Source organism: Rana temporaria, chromosome 5, assembly GCF_905171775.1.
Source record: "Rana temporaria chromosome 5, aRanTem1.1, whole genome shotgun sequence".
In the NCBI taxonomy this organism is placed as follows: Eukaryota; Metazoa; Chordata; class Amphibia; order Anura; family Ranidae; genus Rana; species Rana temporaria.
The window spans coordinates 423,339,827-423,361,127 of record NC_053493.1 but is presented as its reverse complement, the minus strand read 5'-3'; the positions used below and the strand labels follow the sequence as shown (position 1 = coordinate 423,361,127).

Below are 21,301 nucleotides of genomic sequence, written 5' to 3'. Positions count from 1 at the left end.
TAAAGCAGAGCCTGCCTCGTGTAAATGAGAAGTGGGGAACCTGCCCTGGAGGATGAGAAGCAGGGGGTGCTTGCCTAGTGGTGCACCTGCCTTGATAAGGATGAAAAGCAGAGGGCCTGCCTTGGAGAATAAAGCAGAGCCTGCCTCGTGTAAATGAGAAGTGGGGCACCTGCTTTGGAAGGATGAGAAGAGGAGAACCTGCCTTGGTGGATGAGGAGCAGGGGGTGCTTGCCTAGTGCACACCTGCCTTGGAAGGATGAGAAGAGCCTGCCTTGGTGGATGAGGAGCAGGGCACCTGCCTTAGAGGATGAAAAGTGGAGAGCCTGTCTTGTGGGGTCCCTGCCTTGGAGGACAAGAAGCAGAGAGCCTGCCTTGTGTAGATGAGAAATGGGACACCTGCTTTGTGGTGTACCTGCCTTGGAGGATAAGAAGCAGAGAACCTGCCTCCTGTAAATGAGAAACAGTGCACCTGCCTTGAAGGAAGAGGAGAGCCTGCCTTGGTGGGTCCCTGCCTTGGAGGACAAGAAGCAGAGAGCCTGCCTCCTGTAAATGAGAAATGGGGCACCTGCCTTGAAGGATGAGAAGAGGAGAGCCTGCCTTGGTGGATGAGGAGCAGGGGGTGCTTGCCTAGTGCACACCTGCCTTGGAAGGATGAGATGAGCCTGCCTTGGTGGATGAGGAGCAGGGCACCTGCCTTAGAGGATGAAAAGTGGAGAGCCTGTCTTGTGGGGTCCCTGCCTTGGAGAATGAAGCCGAGAGCCTGCCTTGTGTAGATGAGAAATGGGACACCTGCTTTGTGGTGTACCTGCCTTGGAGGATAAGAAGCAGAGAGCCTGCCTCCTGTAAATGAAAAAATGGGGTACCTGCCTTGAAGGATGAGAAGTGGAGGGCCTTGTCTGTGGGGATGTCCTCTGCAGCATGGCCGACACTAGCATCCTAAGCCAAACCCCAAGTCAGTTTAAACTTGAGAAAAACCTCAAACACAGGCCGCATGGCATTTTTTCTAATTTTATTTGGATTGTAATGACAATTTTTAAAACATTAAAAAAAAAAAAATGGACCCTTTCCAACCACTAAAGTATCATTTACTCAGGACCACACTAACTGCTAACATCTTACATAGCGGTATATTCCTGTGCAGGGTGATGGGACATCACGAACCTTCCCCCATCTTAAAAAAAAAAGAAAAGGTCTGGCTTCTGCGATTTCCATCCGCGTATCCATTAGTCTCAGTCCATCTAGATCAAAAAAGATGCCGAACGTTCTTGCTGTGACTTGCATGCAGAAATTTCCAAGACTACGTGCGAGAGATGATCGCCTCACAAAACTTTGTTTTTTTGGGATTTTTTTTTTTTTTTTAAACATTCTATACTGGTAACATAGTATATACATGAGAATACGCACGATATAAATGTGTGTACAGAATCCCTTTCCGTAAATGAGCATGGCAATGAAGCCACTCGTACAAAAAAAAAAAAAAAAAAAATTGGCGAGAAAGAAAGCGTTTGGATATAGCCGATAAACTTTCCGGGTGAAGGTTGGAAAAGGCAGATCTTGAAAATGTAAAAAGTCGTAAATTTTCTAAATCATTAAAAACTTAATTGACGGCTTTTGGCTTCTCAGCGTTTTGCATGTTGTGCACCCGGATGTGAGCCAGTAGGGTCTCCTCTTTGTTGAAGCTCCGTTCGCACTGGTTGCATGGGAAGGGTTTATCGGGAGCGTGGGTGGCCTGGTGCGCCATCAGCTGCGTCTTCAGGAAGAAGCTCTCGCTGCATTGAGTGCACTTGAAGGGCTTAGTGTCTGTGTGCACTCCCTCGTGGGTGATGAGCAGGGACTTATCGTTGAAGCTCTTCTCGCAATGGCGGCACTTGTACGGCTTGGGTTTCAGGTGGCACTCGCCGTGGGCTTCCAGGCTGCTGCGGTTAGGGAACCATTTGTTGCAGTGGTTACACTTCTGAGGCTTCTCCCCGGTGTGGGTCCTCTTGTGGGCCACCAAGAGCGTCTGATCGTTGAATTTTTTATCGCACTGGTCGCAGTGGAAGGGTTTGCCCTCTCGGTGAATGTTGCTGTGAGCGGCGAGCAGAGCCGGCTTCGAGAAGCTCTCGTCGCACACCGGGCAGGGATAGGCAAGTTTTCCGGTGTGGATTCTCTGATGGGCTTCCAGGATGGTCTTGTCTCGGAACTTCTTCTCGCAGTAGTTGCACTGGTGAGGCTTTTCTTCCAGTGAAGGGCTATTACTGGCGCTCGAGTTGGAGCTTTCGGTGGGTGTCCGGCTCGTTTGTGGACTTTCCAAGCTGTTTTTTGGCGCGTGCTGCCTCTGATGAACCATTAGGTCGGATTTCAAAGAGAAACGGGCATTGCAGACGTCACACGGGAAGCCTACGTCGCTCTTATGGATCCGGCGATGGGCTTCCAGGGCGGCACTATGCTTGAAACACTTCTCGCACTCTGCGCAGTAATACTGCCGGCGCCTCCTCAGGTTCCTCCCGTGTGTAGGAGGAGAGTAATCGCTGTCATTTCCATCTTCCTGCTCGCTCTCATCATCATCCTCTTCATCGGGGCTTTCCTCAACCCGGATCCTTTTTACCGTTCTTCTGCTGCGTACATGCTCTTCCTCTACTGGGTCAGGCTCAAGGTAGACATCAATGGTCTCCACTGGGCTGTCTTCTTGATCCTCCATATCTCTTCAACCAAAGCCTGTTAAAAACATAAATAAAATGGACCAATGAGGACTTCATTTGAGGACTAGCAGCAGGCAGGTAGCATTTGTCATGGTGATGGTCTTTTCAAAGAACCTTTATGGCCCCAAGTCAGGGCTCTGCTGCTGCCATCTTGCAAATTCACTGAAGTTCTGTGATCAAAATTTGTCATCTATTATGCCAACAACTGAAAGGAGAATTTAAAGCAGAGAATTAAAACCCAACATTACCCAATTCATGAGAAAAAAAAATTAAGCACTAATTTTAGGCCTAACGATTACATAAAACCTCCAAACATGATAGATTTCCCTGAAAGCAGACAGCCCAAAGTCAGGGATCTCCAAATAACGACCCGCCAGCTGTTGGGGAACTACATGTCCCATGAGGCATTGCAAAACTGACAATCACAGACATGACTAACCACTTCCCGCCCAAGGGCCATCTATGGACATCCTTGACTTTGAGCGGGAATATCTGAATGATGGGTGCAGTTACAGGCATCATTCAGATATCGTTTTTAGAGCCGGTGACTTGTCGTTAAAGTTCCCCTATCGAGATGGTTCCTGTAAGGACTGCGCAGGCGCAATCCTTGCCGACGGAAATCTCCAAACCTCGGCCGGCATCCAGGCTCATTCCTTAACATGCCCGTGGATTGGAGGATGTTAAAAAAAAAAAAAAAGAAGAAGAGCTAGGAGGCCGAGCGAGCGGACTGGCCACTTTCCTCAAATTCCACGTCGCCCTGGATGCCGGCCGAGGTTCGGAGATTTCCGTCGGCAAGGATTGCGCCTGCGCAGTCCTTACAGGAACCATCTCGATAGCCGGAACCATATTGTCAGATCACCAGCGATTCTGTGCACCGTAAGAATGATCAAAGCAGCTGTTCCGCCGCTTGATCGTTCTTACAGGCAGTGAGAGGGGACATCTCCCCCTCCGGTGCTACTACCGACTCACCGCTGCGATCGGTGAGTCGAAGAACAGATCCGCTGGCCCAGAGTTCCTACCATAGAGATTTCCTCCTACCATAGAGAATTCCTGCAGACCAGTTGGTCGCCAGAGTCTTTGTGATCGTTCGGAGGCCGGGCGCGATGTTACGACGTCACGCCCGGCCTCTGCATTAAAAAAAAAGCTGCCATTCCGCGAGTGTGTGCAATTTTGAAGGGTGACACGTTAGGCATCTATTTACTTGGCGTAACTTAATCTTTCACATTATGCTAAAAGATTGGGCTAAACTTTAATGTAAAATGCATGAAACCGCGTTCGAAAAATTGCTGCGCACATGCTAGGGCTGCAACCAATCGATTAGTTGGCCGATTATTGTTTCGATGGGTTAATAACCTTAAAAAAAAAAAAAAAAATTGGTGTCAAACACAAGGCCCGTGGGCCGAAATCGGCCCTCCAGGCCATTTCATGTGGCCCTCACACCTCTCCTCTGGTCCAATCCAGACCCTTGCTTTCAAGCAATGCATCTGGCTTCTTCCTAGCAGCAGCATAAGGAAAGGGGGTTCACTGTGATGTAAGGGAGGGTGGGGGGACTCAATTTCTGATGGTGGGATGCGCTCTTGACATCCAACGTAAAGGGGGAGGGGGATGCGCTGGACATCCAACGTAAAGGGGGAGGGGGATGCGCTGGACATCCAACGTAAAGGGGGATGCGCTGGACATCCAACGTGGAGGGGGATGCGCTGGACATCCAACGTGGAGGGGGATGCGCTGGACATCCAACGTGGAGGGGGAGGGGGATGCGCTGGACATCCAACGTAAAGGGGGAGGGGGATGCGCTGGACATCCAACGTAAAGGGGGATGCGCTGACATCCAACGTAAAGGGGGAGGGGGATGCGCTGGACATCCAACGTAAAGGGGAGGGGGATGCACTGGACATCCAACGTAAAGGGGAGGGGGATGCACTGGACATCCAACGTAAAGGGGAGGGGGATGCACTGGACATCCAACGTAAAGGGGAGGGGGATGCACTGGACATCTAATCTTACAGATAACCGGCCCTTTGGAGGGCAATTATGCTGATGCAGCCCAACATGGAATGGAGTTGACACCCCTGCTCTAGGGTCTCTGCTGAAAACATGTTTGGGGGTTCTATGTAATTTCCTAGCAAAAAAAAAAAGATGATTTTTACATGTAGGAGCGAAGTGTCAGAATTGGCCCGGATGGAAAGTGGCTAGGCATGATGGGAATTGTAGTTCCTGATCAACTGGAAAGCCATAGTTTGGAGACTCCTGGCCTATAGCATGGGGGGCTCAACCTGTGGCCCTCCAGCTGCTGCGAAACTACAACCATCATGCCTCTGGAGTCATGTTTGTTAACCGTCAGTGGCTTTGCAATGCCTCATGGGACTTGTATTTCCACAACAACTGGAGGGCCACAGTTTAGAGACCCATGCCCTAGAGCAGTGATGGTGAACCTTGGCACCTTATACGATTTGGAACTACATTTCCCTTGACACCGCAGAGTGCATGAGCACCATGGGAAATGTAATTCCAAAAACATCTGGGGCGCCAAGTTTCACCATCACTGCTCTAGAGCAGGGGGTCTCCAAAGTATGGCACGTGGGCCACATCCGGCGCGCAAGTTAAGTCGTCAGACTCGCTTGCATGGTCGGTTCCTGCTCAAACCATGTCGGGTAGCAGGAACTGCGCTGCATAATCACCCCATGACAGTATGCAGAGCAGATCCCACAGAGCCTGCCAAATACAGCGCCTCACTAGCTGTTGATTTGCTAGTACCTACTGCACCCCCCGGGTCCCACCGCTCCGTTATCCGGTGTCCTTTACGGCTGTGCTTTTGGCTACAACGTATCTGTAACAGCCGGGCAAAAGTCGGAAAGTGCAGCAGAACAGCACTGAAGCCGGACACTGACGCAAGGGGGACACAAATGGGACTGTCGGTGGTGACGGGGACACAAATGGGACTGCTGGTGGTGCAACAAATGGGACTGCTGGTGGCGCAACAAATGTGCGGCAGGGCGCTCTTAGGGGGACAGGATTGTGCATGAGTCTCTAATTGGGGTATAAATGTGGAAGGGGGACACAATTGTGCAGGGGTCTCTGATGGGGACAAATATGCAGAGGGGCTCTGATTTGGACATAAATGTGAGGTGCTCAATTCCCATCATGCCTAGTCATGTCTGAATGTCAGCGTTTTGCAATGCCTCATGGGACGTGTAGTTCAACAGCCGGAGGGGCGTAGTTTGGAGATCCCTGCCCAAGAGAATAAAACAACGGTAGTTCCAATTTTTTGCGTTACCTGATATTATCTGAAAAAGGTCTAGGGAACGCAAAATTCCAGTAAAAACTCAAATGCAAAAAAAAAAAAAAAACCTACCCAAAATTGTTAGTAAAATATAAAAGACGAGGCTGCACTGAGTAATTCGAAACCCAACCTATCAAACCTTAAATTTGTGTGCGCCCGTGAAATGGCGTCAAACTTCAGCAGTTTAGTGTTATGGAGGTCTGGAGCTAGAATTATTGCTCAGTCCAGAGTGCGCAGCGATAAGTAGCATGTGTATCGCAATGGATGTTTTTGCCTGTAGGCACCGCCAGCGCATGCGTTTACGTTCGGTTTAAAATTGCGCAAACTTTGGAAAGGCGCCAAACTTCGGTACTTTGTTTATGGGGAATTTTAACATTTTTTTTAGGAGGTTACCAGTTTTGACTTGGAGGTGATTTAGTGCTGGAATTCTTGCTCAACATCTTTCCTGCAGATACCTCACGTGCGATTTGAACGTCGTTTGCATATGTGGACATGCCCTATGTATGCGCTCACTTCTGCGTGCAAGCACGAGGAGACGGTCAATTTTTTTTATTGCCTCTTATTTTTACACTTGCCCTGTTTTTTTTTAATCACTTATTCCTATTATAAGGAATGTAAAAATACCATGTAATAGAAATAAGGGGTGACAGGTCCTCTTTATGGGGAGATCATGTAATAGAAATAAGGGGTGACAGGTCCTCTTTATGGGGGGATCATGTAATAGAAATAAGGGGTGACAGGTCCTCTTTATGGGGGGATCATGTAATAGAAATAAGGGGTGACAGGTCCTCTTTATGGGTAGATCTTGTAATAGAAATAAGGGGTGACAGATCCTCTTTATGGGGAGATCATGTAATAGAAATAAGGGGTGACAGGTCCTCTTTATGGGGAGATCTTGTAATAGAAATAAGGGGTGACAGGTCCTCTTTATGGGGAGATCTCATGTAATAGAAATAAGGGGTGACAGGTCCTCTTTATGGGGAGATCATGTAATAGAAGTAAGGGGTGACAGGTCCTCTTTATGGGGAGATCATGTAATAGAAATAAGGGGTGACAGGTACTCTTTATGGGGAGATCATGTAATAGAAATAAGGGGTGACAGGTCCTCTTTATGGGGGAGATCATGTAATAGAAATAAGGGGTGACAGGTCCTCTTTATGGGGGGATCATGTAATAGAAATAAGGGGTGACAGGTCCTCTTTATGGGGGAGATCATGTAATAGAAATAAGGGGTGACAGGTCCTCTTTATGGAGAAATCATGTAATAGAAATAAGGGGTGACAGGTCCTCTTTATGGGGGAGATCATGTAATAGAAATAAGAGATGACAGGTCCTCTTTATGGAGAAATCATGTAATAGAAATAAGGGGTGACTGGTCCTCTTTATGGGGGAGATCATGTAATAGAAATAAGGGGTGACAGGTCCTCTGTATGGGGAGATCATGTAATAGAAATAAGGGGTGACAGATCCTCTTTATGGGGAGATCATGTAATAGAAATAAGGGGTGACAGGTCCTCTTTATGGAGAAATCATGTAATAGAAATAAGGGGTGACAGGTCCTCTTTATGGGGGAGATCATGTAATAGAAATAAGGGGTGACAGGTCCTCTTTATGGGGAGATCATGTAATAGAAATAAGGGGTGACAGGTCCTCTGTATGGGGAGATCATGTAATAGAAATAAGGGGTGACAGGTCCTCTTTATGGGGAGATCATGTAATAGAAATAAGGGGTGACAGGTCCTCTTTATGGGGAGATCTTGTAATAGAAATAAGGGGTGACAGGTCCTCTTTATGGGGAGATCATGTAATAGAAATAAGGGGTGACAGGTCCTCTTTATGGGGGAGATCATGTAATAGAAATAAGGGGTGACAGGTCCTCTTTATGGGGAGATCATGTAATAGAAATAAGGGGTGACAGGTCCTCTTTATGGGGAGATCTTGTAATAGAAATAAGGGGTGACAGGTCCTCTTTATGGGGAGATCATGTAATAGAAATAAGGGGTGACAGGTCCTCTTTATGGGGAGATCGGAGGTCTACAAGCCCCCACGATTCTTCTCTAGGCTGGAACAAAAACAAAAACACCCCACAACCTCGCCAGAAGTGGCTTCTGGCCTCCGAAGGCCATAGAGATGGCAGGGGACCATCTGGTCCTCGGTCAGCTCTATGGTAAACAGTCCACACAATAACTCAGTAACAGAATTCTGAAAACGAAATATTAAAGGGGTTGTAAAGGTAAAAAAAAAATGTTTTGCCCTAAATCGCTTTCTTTACCTTAGTGCCGTCCTCATCCACTTACCTCATCCTTCTATTTTGCCCTTAAATGTCCTTATTTCTTCTGAGAAATCCTCACTTCCTGTTCTTCTGTCTGTAACTCCACACAGTAATGCAAGGCTTTCTCCCTGGTGTGGAGTGTCGCGCTCGCCCCCTCCCTTGAGGGGGCGAGCAGGACGCTCACTACGTTGCAGATAGACAAAGGAGCTGTGTGTTAGTGGGCATCCTGACTCTCCTGCTCGCCCCCTTAAGGGAGGGGACGAGCACGACACTCCACACCAGGGAGAAAGCCTTGCATTACTGTGTGGAGTTACAGACAGAAGAACAGGAAGTGAGGATTTCTCAGAAGAAATAAGGACATTTAAAAGCAAAATGGAAGGATGAGGTAAGTGAAGGAGGACTGCACTAAGGGAAAGGAAGCTATTTAGGATTTTTTTTTACCTTTACAACCCCTTTAAGGCCAAAATGCAATTAGGGGAAATCCAGGAACATGTTTCTGGCGGTATGGCCCTTTAAAATGGACTGCGCCAGACTTAATGGGGGGGCTCCTGCCCCCCCCATAGCAATCCTTTTGGTTTGGTTATGGGGGCAGTTGAGCAGGCTCACACCCAAGATGCGCTCCTGCGAATGGACTTTGTCCATCAAAACAAAGAGCATGGCTTGGGCCCGCCCCCAATCTCTCCACACTGGCTCGGCCTCGTCCCTGCTCTCCTCATTGGCTTACTGTCTGATTGACAGCAGCATAAGCCAATGGCTCCCACTGCTGTGAGCCAATGAGGGGAGAGACACCCAGGAGAGCAGCTGCCTTCATGCACAGAGTTAGATGGGGCTCAAGTATGGGGGGGGGGGGCTGTACACAGTCGTTTATTTTTTTTATCCTAAAGTTGTTGTAAAAACTGGGGAGGTGCATACTATGAATGAAGGAAAAAAATAAATCTGTGTGCAGCTTCCCCCCCAGCCCCCCGAATTCTTACCTGATCCAGTGATGTGCATAATAACAGCTGTTGCTCTCTTGGGTCTCTTTCTCCTCATTGGCTGAGAGACAGCTGCAAGACCCATTGTCTCCCATGGCCGTTAATCACAGCAAGGAGGAAGCTGGGGGTGGAGCTGAGCCCCGTTGTGTGTTCTATGGACGCTCAGAAGCACAACTGCCACAAGAACAGGCGGCTGGGCACCGGAGGGGCCACCCCGCTCAAGCAGCGGAGGGGCCCCCCGCTCAAGCAGCGGAGGGGACCCTCCCCTCTCAAGCAGCGGAGGGGCCCCCCCCCGCTCAAGCAGCTTGGCAGCGGAGGGGCCCCCCGCTCAAGCAGCGGAGGCCCCCCCCCCCCCAGCTTGGCTCCGGAGGGGCCACCCCGCTCCCTCAAGCAGCTTGGCTCCGGAGGGGCCACCCCCCCTGCTCAAGCGGCTTGGCACCAGAGGGGCCACCCCCCCTGCTCAAGCGGCTTGGCACCAGAGGGGCCACCTGGGGGGGGGGCCCAAGAAGTTTGAATACCACTTAAGGACGCTGCCTGCTTCAGTGGACGGTCTCCTGGCAACCAGAGACACCGCCAGTGGGTGAAGCATGATGGGGGATTCAGACATGAGATCCCCCATCAGTTCTGCTCCCCCCTTGTGATTGGTAGCAGGTGGTTTCAGATACTATAGCCAACCTAAATGCTCTCTTCTATTGGCTACGGATCTGCCCATCACAAGGGGAGCATGTCTGATGGGGAAGTTGGGTGTGTCGGTGCAGCCGAGGTGCTTCCCGTTACTGCAGCCCTCACAGCAGGGAAAGTGTGATTCCCGGCAAATTCCCCAAATCGTATTTTCCCAGACTTTATTAGGGAACCTTCAGGGCAGCTGGAAGGGTCTTCAGCAAAGATGGCGGCTCCTCCGGACTACCGGAAACCAATCATTATCTTTATAGGAAACAATATCCTGAGATACTTACAAGGCGGACTGAAAGGAACGGCCAGAGACTCCTGAAAGAACCCGCCAAGGGGATTATCTGCAGAAAAAGAGAAAAGGGGGGGGGGGGGATTAGACAAAATTCTGAATATTAACCCGTCCAGCATGGAACACAAAACGCCTGAGACTCCACCCCCAACTGAGAACTCCACCCACTACAAGAGCTCAACACACGACTGAATCCAACACTTTGCTGGAATACAAATTTTATTTCCCTCTTTTTGCTGCAGCAGAACTGATTTTATACCCCCCCCCCCTTTTTTGCTCCAATATGATTTTTCTCCCCCAATACTGATATTTTCCACCTTTTTGTGCCAGCACTGATTCACCCCCCTTTGCACAAATGCCAATTCCCCCCCCCTCTTTTTTGCTTGAATACCGTTTCCCCCCCTTTTTCACTCCAATACCAATTTGTTCTCCCCCTTTCCGCTCCAAAAAAAAAAAAAAAAACAGCCCCCCCCCCCCCGCTCAAATACAGAACCCCTTTTTGCTTGAATACTGATACCACCCCCCCCCCATTACAGATTCCCACCCCCCCCCCACCATTTTTTTCACTCCGATACCAATTTGTTCTCCCCTTTCTTCCGCCAATACTGAACCCCCCCACCTTTTTTGCTCAAATACAAAAACAAATCCCCTTCAATACGGACCCCCCTTTGGTCAAATACAGACCCCCCCCCCATTACGGATTGCCCATGAATACAAATCCCCCCCCTTCTTTGCACAAATACAAATCCCCCCTCTTTTTTGCTTAAATACTGGTCCCCCCCTTTTTCACTCCGATACCAATTTGTTCTCCCCCTTTCCGCTTGAATACCAATACCCCACCTTTTTTGCTCAAATACAATTCCCCTTCAATACGGACCCCCTTTGGTCAAATACAGACCCCCCCACCCCCAATTACGGATTCCCCACGAATACAAATTCTCACCCCTTTTTGCTTCACTACCGATTTCTAACCCCCTTTTTGACTCAAACACAGACCCCCCCCCTGACAAGCCCCTCTCCCGCTCAGTGAGCAGAGAGGGACCTGTCATCCACCGGCTCAGCGGAAAAAGATCTCGCGCTGAGCTGATGAGCCGCTGCAAACGGGTCTGTCCCCGTGTGAAAGGGGCCTCATACTTTCAGGTTCTATAAAACACAGATGTGTTAGAGGTCAGGCTTGGCCATCGGTGTATATGGGGGTGCATTAGGGACCACCTTGTGTTGTATCTCCAGCATCGGATCCCAGGCTGCTACACCTGACCAGCGGACAACACTGGACAGGTAAGTATTTGGTGCATAGACCAGCTGAGATAGATATATAGAGATAGATATTTAGAGACACACACACACACACACACACACACACACACACACACACACACACACACACACACACATTAAAACCTTGGTTTGAGAGCGTTTTGCAAGACAAGCAAAATGTTTTAATAAATTTGGACTTGATATACAAGCGACGTCTTGATATAAGAGTATAAAAAAAAAAAAAAGGAGAGGAGCATCTAAGTGTAGCAATATGGTTACATTTAACCTCTTGACCGAGGACGTCCTCGGCTTTGCGCGGCGATATCTGAATGATGGGGGCAGCTACAGGCATCATTCAGATATCACCGTCTTCAGCCGCCGATTCTCTGCACCATAAGAATGATCAAATCAGCAGTTTCGCCGCTTGATCGTTCTTATAGGCGGCGGGAGGGGACACCCCTCCCCTCCGGTGCTTCTCCGGGCTCTCCCGTGCCATCTGGGGCCCGGAGAGCGAATCGGCCGGCGCTCGCTGCAGAACCATAGAGATGACTGGTGACCAGACGGTCACAGTCATCTCTATGATCGTCGGAGGACCGGGCGCGACGTTACACCTGGTACCCGGAAGTAAACAAAGCCGCAATCGCCGCTGTCGGCATGTGATCAGTGATTTTTTTTACCGATTTTATGCTTGTAAGCCTGGAGGAGAGATGTGGGGGGATGGGAGGTCTTATTGACCCCCCCCCCCCCGCATCTCTCCATAAAGAGGACCTGTCACACTGATTCCTATTACAAGGGATGTTTACAAAAATAAATATATAAAAATATATATTTTTTTCTCAAAACACCCCTGTTCCCGTTATCTCGTGCACAGAAGCGAACACGCATGCAGGTCCCGTCCACATATGTAAACGCCATTCAAACCCCACGTGAGGTATCGCTGCGTGCGTTAGAGCGTGTGCAACAATTCTAGCACTAGACCTCCTCTGTAATTCGAAAATAGTAACCTGTAAAAAATGTTAAAGCGTTGCCTATGGAGATTTTTAAGTACCAAATGTGCACAAATTTAAAGCGTGACATGTTAGGTATCTATTTACTTGGCTTAACATCTTTCACATTATACAAAAAAAATTGGGCTAACTTTACTGTTTGGTTATTTAATTCATGAAACCGTTTCCCCCCCCCCCCCAAAAAAAGGCGTTTGAAAAATTATTGCGCAAATACCGTGCTAGAAATGCAATCACCGCCATTGTATTCCCTAGGGCAGGGCTCGACAAATCCCGGGCACCAGGTCGCCATGGCGACTAGAAATGGGGCCCTGGCGACTTGGCTTGGAAGGGGGGGCAAAAAAAAAAAAAAAATTTTTTTTTTTTGAGCTGGGGCCATCTGGTGGTGAGCCGTTGGTATTACAAGTTATTACCACCAGATGTGAACTGGCGCCATCTGGTGGTGGCCGTTGGTATTACAAGTTAAGCATTACAAGTTAAACAGCCATTCTAATGTCATTTTTCACTATTTTCACTGCCATCTTCTTCCCTCTAATTAGAACCCCCAAACATTATATATATTTTTTATCCTAACACCCTAGAGAATAAAATGGCAAACGTTGCAATACTTTCTGTCATGCCGTATTTGCGCAGCGGTCTTACAAGCGCACTTTTTTGGTGAAAAAATTACACTTTTTTGAATTAAAAAATAAGACAATAGTAAAGTTATCCCCATTTTTTTTTTTTTTAATATTATGAAAGATAATGTTACGCCGAGTAAATTCATACCCAACATGTCACGCTTCAAAATTGCGTCCGCTCGTGGAATGCAGACAAACTTTTACCCTTTAAAATCTTCATAGGCAACGTTTAAAAAAAATCTACAGGTTGCATGTTTTGAGTTACAGAGGAGGTCTAGGGCTAGAATTATCGCTCTCGCTCTACCAATCGCGGCGATACCTCACGTGTGTGGTTTGAACACCGTTTACATATGGGGGCGCTGGTCACGTATGTGTTCGCTTTCTGCGCGCAAGCTCGTCGGGACAGGGCGCGTTTTCTGGCTCCTAACTTTTTTACCTGGCTCCTAGATTCCAAGCAAATTTGTCAACCCCTGCCCTAGGGTGTCTGCTAAAAAAAAAATATATATAATGTTTGGGGGTTCTGATTAATTTTCTAGCAAATAAAATGTGATTTTTACATGGAGAGAAGTGCCAGAATAGGCCCGGTGGACTAGTGGTTAATGTCTTAATGAAGGGACAATATTTAGCAACATATTACTACACTTAAAGGCGCCTCTCTCTCTTATACCCTGTAAAACAAAAATGCTTTGATATACGAGTGCTTTGGATTACAAGCATGTTTCTGGAACGAATTAGGCTTGAAAACCAAGGTTTTACTTATGTATGTGTAATACACACATCTCTCAAGTGAAGTTTCTCTTTAATGAAAAAAAAGGGGCGTGATGGAATCCCAGTCACATGATTGGTCAGTGACCGGGCTCTCCTCCAATGAGCGGTACTTTCTTCAGTGTCGTGCAGAGAACACGCCCCTCATTTAATGAATGGGGCACAGGAGAGTTTTGGCAAAAGGACTGTAGAGGGCAGAGCAGGTAGAGATGACCAGCCTCCTTTGTGACCAGAGGCCCCTGAGGGCCACATTACAGATGCTGGAGATACAACACAAGGTGGTCCCTAATGCACCTCTATGAAACCTTCTCTGCACCCCGGCTGTCCCTGTAATCCAAGTATTCACCCCCATATACACCCATGACCCCGCCAAGCCTGACCTCTATAGAACCTCAAAGTATGAGCTCACCTTAGGCCCCTTCCACACAGGGGATGGACCCGTCTGCAGCGGCCCATCAGCTCAGCAGGAGATCTTGCCGCTGAGCCGATGGATGACAGGTCCCTCTCTGCGCACTGAGCGGGGAGGGGCTTATCAAGCGCCGCTGTCTCCTATGGAGAGATTGAACAAAAACCGCAAGTCCGTTTTCACCTGATCCAATGCGCCATGGACAGATGGGGACGTATCGCCATGCGTCTGATTTTATCGCACGTCACCGCTGACATCCGACGCTCCATAGAGAAGAATGGGACGGTCCGGCAGTGTGAAAGAAGCCGAACATGCAGAGCTGCGAGTCGACTCTATTCGGAAACGCCGTGACTCGGACGCACCTACACAATACAGGGGGGGTGGGGCCTTAACCGCCGGGGGGGGGGGGGGGGGGGGGTACTTTTTCCTGAAAGACGTCAATCATCTGGGCGACCTCCCAGGTGGCACGCCTCCTCAGAATAGAAAACACCTACTCCCGAGGGGAGAAGTACCCGGAAGCCAGATTGGAAATATACATTATACGGCAGGGATAAGCAATTAGCGGACCTCCAGCTGTTGCCAAACTACAAGTCCCATCATGCTTCTGCCTCTGGGTGTCATGCTTGATGCTGTCAGAGTCTCGCTATGCCTCGTGGGACTTGTAGTTTGGCAACATCTGGAGGTCCGCTAATTGCATATCCCTGTTATACGGTATGTACAGCCAAAAAAACGAAGAAAAAAAAATGGCGGACTTTACATGTTACAAGTCTAAAGACGTTGCTCTGATAAAAATGTGATTTGGGTGAACCTTTAAGGGCCAGATGACACTAGGGATCTTACAGGAATGTGGTACGATTATCGGGCAGTTCTGCGCACCAAAACGAATGCACTACTTTAGGAATCGCGCTGCAACTAGAGATCGCTGGTACTTTTGTACCATGCAATGCGGGCAAACCGTGCTGCGCTTGCGACGTGGGATTGGGGGTGTTAACATTTGCACCCGCTGCAGAAGGGCGGTGTGCTTTGAACGCGGTGCAGGAAATGGTTGAACTGGAGGGACTTGTCTTTCTTTCAACCAGACTAACCCATGTGCAGGATAATAATCTGGCGCTCATCGATCAGTGATGCGGGGGGGGGGGGGGTCAGTCTGACACACTGCATTTCCGATCTCGATAAAGAGCCTCCGGCGGAGGCTCTTTACCACGTGATCAGCCGCGTCCAATCACGATTGTAAACAGGAAGAGCCGTTGATCGACTCTTCCACACTCGCGTCTGACAAGACGCGAGGAGAGGCGATCGGCGGCTCTCCTAACTGGGAAGGTTTTTTTTTTCGCCGTTTATCAGCGCAGCACCCCCTCGGATGCCCACACTGGACCACCAGGGAAAGGGGCAACATGTGAATGGCCAGGTACATCCCCCATGGCCAGGTACATCCCATGGCCATCCACATGTAAAAAAAAAATAAGCACAATAGATGCCAATCAGTGCCCACAAATGGGCACTGACTGGCAAAAATTAGTAAACAAGTGATGCCCAGCAATGCCATCAGTACCACCCCTCAGTGTCCATCCATGCCCAGTGCCACCCATGAGTGCCCAGTGCCATCTATCGGTGCACATCAGCGTCACCTCATCGGTGCCCATAATTTTTTTACAAAAAAAACGTTTTTTCTAAATTTTCGATCTTTTTTAGTTGTCGCAGAAAAAAAACGCAGAGGTGATCAAATACCACTAAAATAAAGCTCCATTTGTGGGAACAAAATTATAAAAACATTGTCTGGGTACGGTGTTGCATGACCGCACAATTGTCATCCAAAGTGTGAAAGCGCTGAAAATTGGGCAGGAAGGTGCGCAAGTGCCCCCCCCCCCCGGGTATCCTGACGATATTTTGCACATTAAAAAAAAAATTTAACAGCGCCATTTACATTTTCTGATCACTGTTATTGCTGTCACAACAAATGCAAAACATCCCATGTGACAGGTACTCTTTATGGAGAGATCGGAGGTCTATAAGACCCCAAACCCCTCTCCTGTGCATTAAAGCAGGGGGTCTCGAAACTTTCTAAACAAAGGGCCAGTTTATTGTACTTCAGACTTTTGGGGGGGCCGAGCAGTGGGTATTAAGAATAAAAAAGGTCCCAATGTCAGTGGGAAAAACACAACGCTCCACTGTTGGCGTCACTGGGAGGAATTTTGCCCCCACGGTTGGCGTCGCTGGGAGGACTTGTGCCCCGCTGGGAGGACTTGTGCCCCGCTGGGAGGACTTGTGCCCTGCTGTTGGTGCCACTGGGAGGACTTGTGCCCCGCTGTTGGTGCCACTGGGAGGACTTGTGCCCCGCTGTTGGTGCCACTGGGAGGACTTGTGCCCCGCTGTTGGTGCCACTGGGAGGACTTGTGCCCCGCTGTTGGTGCCACTGGGAGGACTTGTGCCCCGCTGTTGGTGCCACTGGGAGGACTTGTGCCCCGCTGGGAGGAACTGTGCCCCTTGATTGGGGTCAGTGAGGGGGAATTGGTATTGGTATTAGTGAATGAAATAGTGCCCCAAGGGCCAGATCAAAGCAAGCAAAGGGCCGCACCCGGGGCCACAGTTTGGTATCCACTGCTTAAAAGTACTCAAAAACGTCAAGATCGGCATTTTTGAATACTTTATTTTCTAAAACTGGCGCCTTTAAGATGCCAGTAAACTGGGAAGTGATAATGTCATGACATCGCTTCTGGGTTGCCAGATCCGAGACCCGAATGAAGCATCGGCTATGTTAGGGTCTTTGGCCAGCCGATGGACCTTGCCGGTTGGTTGCTCGGGCCTCCCAGTGGGACGGGAAAGCATGTGCGAGTGGTGGAAGGGGGGTGAAAGTGGTGGAAGGGGGGTGCGGGTGGCGGAAGAGGGGGTGCGGGTGGCGTGCTGCTAGTGGAAGGGGGGGGTGGAGAATGATGGGTATATTTGTACAGCACATCTATAATATGAGGGGGAGGAGCAGCTTTGTAGAACTTTCTCTGAAATTTGCTTTGTTTCCATAGTGAGCTACATTGTTACACAGTGGCTGGGAGTACTCACCATATATTACACAATAAAAACCTTCTGCAATATACGGTGAGTATTCCCAGCGCACGTGTATCTATGTAACAATGCAGCCATCAGTGTAAACAAAGCAAATTCAGAGAAAGTTCTACAAAGCGGCTCCTCCCCCTCATATTATAGAGGAGGAGACAATGTACAACTCTATCCATCCTTCTCCACACCCCTTCCACTGGCAGCACGCCCCCCCCCAATACCCAATACCCTCACCCGGGACCCCAAATCCCCCCCATTACCAGTTTGTTGTCTCCAATTGTATTTGTACCGTCTATCCTCTACATTGTAAAGTGCTGCGCAAACTGTCAGCGCTCTATAAACCCTGTATAATAATAATAATAATATACACGGTGGCTGGGAGTTCTCTCCCTATATTACAAAAAAAAAAAATGTAGACAATGAATGATGTAACATAAGGTGGGGGGGGGGGGGTGTCTCCTCTATACCTCGGTATAACAATGTAATCATCAATGTAAACAAAGCCAATTCAGAGAAACATTTACAAAGCCGCTCCTTCTACAGGATGAGGAATATATCCTTCACATCCCTTCTACTCGCTGCACCCCCCCACAACTTAGGGGACCCTCCCCCCATTACCCGATAACCTCAGACCACCCCCCCCCCCCCATTACCCGACAACCTCAGAGACACCCCCCCCCCCCCCCCCCAACAACCTCAGAGACACCCCCCCATTACCTGACAACCTCAGAGACCCCCCCCCCCAACAACCTCAGAGACCCCCCCATTACCTGACAACCTCAGAGACCCCCCTCCCATCAACCTCAGAGCCCCCCTCCCAATTACCTGACAACCTCAGACCACAAACCCCCCCCCCATTACCCGACAACCTCAGAGACACCCCCCCCAACAACCTCAGAGACCCCCCCATCAACCTCAGAGCCCCCCTCCAATCAACCTCAGAGCCCCCCTCCCATCAACCTCAGAGCCCCCCTCCCATCAACCTCAGAGCCCCCCTCCCATCAACCTCAGAGCCCCCCTCCCATCAACCTCAGAGCCCCCCTCCCATCAACCTCAGAGCCCCCCTCCCATCAACCTCAGAGCGCCCCCCCCAATTACCTGACAACCTCAGAGACCCCCCCCCCCCATCAACCTCAGAGCGCCCCCCCCAATTACCTGACAACCTCAGAGCCCCCCCCCCCATCAACCTCAGAGCGCCCCCCCCCCCCGATTACCTGACAACCTCAGAGACCCCCTCTCCCATTGCCCGACAACCTCAGAGACCCCCCCATTGCCTAAAAACCTCAGAGACCCCCTCTCCCATTGCCTGACAACCTCAGACCCCCCCCCCCATTGCCTGACAACCTCAGACCCCCCCCCATTGCCTGACAACCTCAGACCCCCGCCCCATTGCCTAAAAACCTCAGAGACCCTCCCCCCCCCATTACCTGACAACCTCAGACCCCCCCCTCATTGCCTGACAACCTCAGAGACCTCCCCCCACTGCCTGACAACCTCAGACCCCCCCCCCACCCAACCCAAAATCTACAAACTTCCCCAATGAAGGGAAACTTCCTGCACACCCCCTTCTATAGAAATTCACAATGTAAACAAAACTACAATCACAGAAGTGACTTGCCTGGTACCTCCGCTAATAACACGTCATCTGCACCCCATACCAGCCAATCACAGCCAGGGGGACCCCCAGGATAGAGAACACCCCGTCATCTGCACCCCATACCAGCCAATCACAGCCAGGGAGACCCCCAGGATAGAGAACACCCCGTCATCTGCACCCCCATACCAGCCAATCACAGCCAGGGGGACCCCCCTCCCCCCACCAGTACAATGGGAGGGAATTACAAAGTCCAGAGCAGCTGTGCAGCCAGCCAATCAGCGTCCAGCTTCCTTTTTATAAAACCTAAGTAAACAATCTGAATCTAGAATCCGATTGGCTGTTCCAGATGTAGCGAATTCCCCCCATTATACACCCCTCCCCCCCCCTCAGTCTGTGTTCAGGCCTCCTCGTGGTCCGCAGGCCCCTCCATGATTTGGGGGCTCATCCAGGCATTGTGAGGCCCAATCTGTCATTGTAGGACCCCCCCGGTGAGGAATCCAAGGCCCCCCCTCCATCGGACCTCCCCGCGCCGATGAGGCTCCCCGGGCCGCCGCGCCCCGTACAGCGGAACATAGCGCCCCCTTTTCCTCCCCTCCCCCCGTCCATCATAGAGACACACACCTATCTACCGCAAGACACCGAGAGGCCGGAGACGTCTCCCGCCCTCCCGGTCAGGCCTCCTCACACCGCAACTCCGCCTGCCGCGCCGATACCGCCAGAAAAGAGCCAGAGCGCCGCCGGAAGTCGCCGCACCGGATGTGCCTCGCGTCACGTGTCACCGCTGCCCCCGCCCCCTCCGCCGATTCCCTTTCTCCTGGGTCCCTCGTCCAACCAGCGCCGCGCTTTCCTCGTCCACGGCCCCGCCCCTCCCTTCATCTGCGGCTCCGCCCCCCTCCTGTGAGCGGCTCTCGTCTCGTCTTCGGCCCCGCCCCCTCCTCCTCCTCTCCTCATGCTGGAGAGAACCTTCTATTCCTTCTCCCGCCATTTCTGCTGTGAGGGGAGAGAATCCCGCTCCTCTGTGAGGGAAATGTCCTCCCCTCCTCCTCTATGGAGGGTCACAGCGAGTCCTCTGTGGAGGAAAGAGTCTGAACACAACAGTCTCACACACACCATAATAACCAACAAAACAATAAATAACAATCACAACATGGCTGCTGTGCTGACAACAATGGGGAAACGTGATAGAAACAATATGAGAGCTTCACAATTCAATACAGGGCCCTTGTTCCACAGCGTAGTAACCCATAGCAACCAGAGTCCACGCCATGACCTCTATGGAGAGAAAAGGCCTGAACACAACAATCTGACCCATTATAACTAATAAAACAATAACAATATGGCTGCTGTGCTGACAACAATGGTGAAAAGTGATAGAAACAATATGAGAGCTTCACAATTCCATACAGGGCCCCTTTTCCACAGCACAGTAACCCATAGCAACCAGAGTTCACGTCATGTCCTCCTCTATGGAGAGAAAAGTCCTGAACACAACAATCTGACCATTATAACTAATAAAACAACATGGCTGCTGTGCTGACAACAATGGTGAAAAGTGATAGAAACAATATGAGAGCTTTACAACTCAATACAGGGCCCCTTTTCCACAGCGCAGTAACCCATAGCAACCAGAATCCACACCATGTCCTCTATGGAGAGAAAAGGCCTGAACACAACACTCTGACCATTATAACTAATAAAACAATAACAATATGGATGCTGTGCTGACAACAATGGGGAAACGTGATAGAAACAATATGAGAGCTTTACAACTCAATACAGGGCCCTTGTTCCACAGCGTAATAACCCATCGCAACCAGAGTCCACGCCATGTCCTTCTCTATGGAGGGAAACGTCCTGAACACAACCATGCTGACCATTATAACATAACAATATGGCTGCTTTGCTGACGACAATGGTGAAAAGTGATAGAAACAATATGAGAGCTTCACAATTCCATACAGGGCCCTTGTTCCACAGCGTAGTAACCCATAGCAACCAGAGTTCACGTCATGTCCTTCTCTATGGAGGGAAACGTCCTGAACACAACCATGCTGACCATTATAACATAACAATATGGCTGCTGTGCTGACAACAATGGTGAAAAGTGATAGAAACAATATGAAAGCTTCACAATTCCATACAGGGCCCCTTTTCCACAGCGCAGAAACCCATAGCAACCAGAGTTCACGTCATGTCCTTCTCTATGGAGGGAAACGTCCTGAACACAACCATGCTGACCATTATAACATAACAATATGGCTGCTGTGTTGACAACAATGGTGAAAAGTGATAGAACAATATAAAAGCTTTACAATTCAATACAGGGCCCTTGTTCTACAGAGTAGTAACACATTAGCAACCAGAGTCTGCGCCATGTCCTTCTAAGTCCTGAACACAACTATGACTGACCATTATAACTAACAAAACAAT

At 49.7% G+C, this 21,301-nt stretch overlaps 1 protein-coding gene across 2 annotated transcripts; it reads right to left on the bottom strand.

Annotated features, from left to right (window-relative positions):
* Positions 1 to 992: 992 nt before the first annotated feature.
* LOC120941709 (zinc finger protein 525-like) lies at positions 993 to 19,647 on the bottom strand. 2 transcript variants are annotated; one of them, XM_040355299.1, is made up of 4 exons: positions 19,493 to 19,647; positions 10,167 to 10,223; positions 2,796 to 2,886; positions 993 to 2,697 (listed from the first exon to the last, which is right to left on the bottom strand). In XM_040355299.1, exon 4 carries the CDS (start codon positions 2,678 to 2,680, stop codon positions 1,598 to 1,600), a length of 1,083 nt encoding a protein of 360 aa, XP_040211233.1. In that variant the 5' UTR covers positions 2,681 to 2,697; positions 2,796 to 2,886; positions 10,167 to 10,223; positions 19,493 to 19,647; the 3' UTR covers positions 993 to 1,597. The 2 variants fall into 2 exon arrangements, with proteins under 2 accessions (XP_040211233.1, XP_040211232.1); XM_040355298.1 differs by lacking the exon at positions 2,796 to 2,886.
* Between the last annotated feature and the right edge of the window lie 1,654 nt (positions 19,648 to 21,301).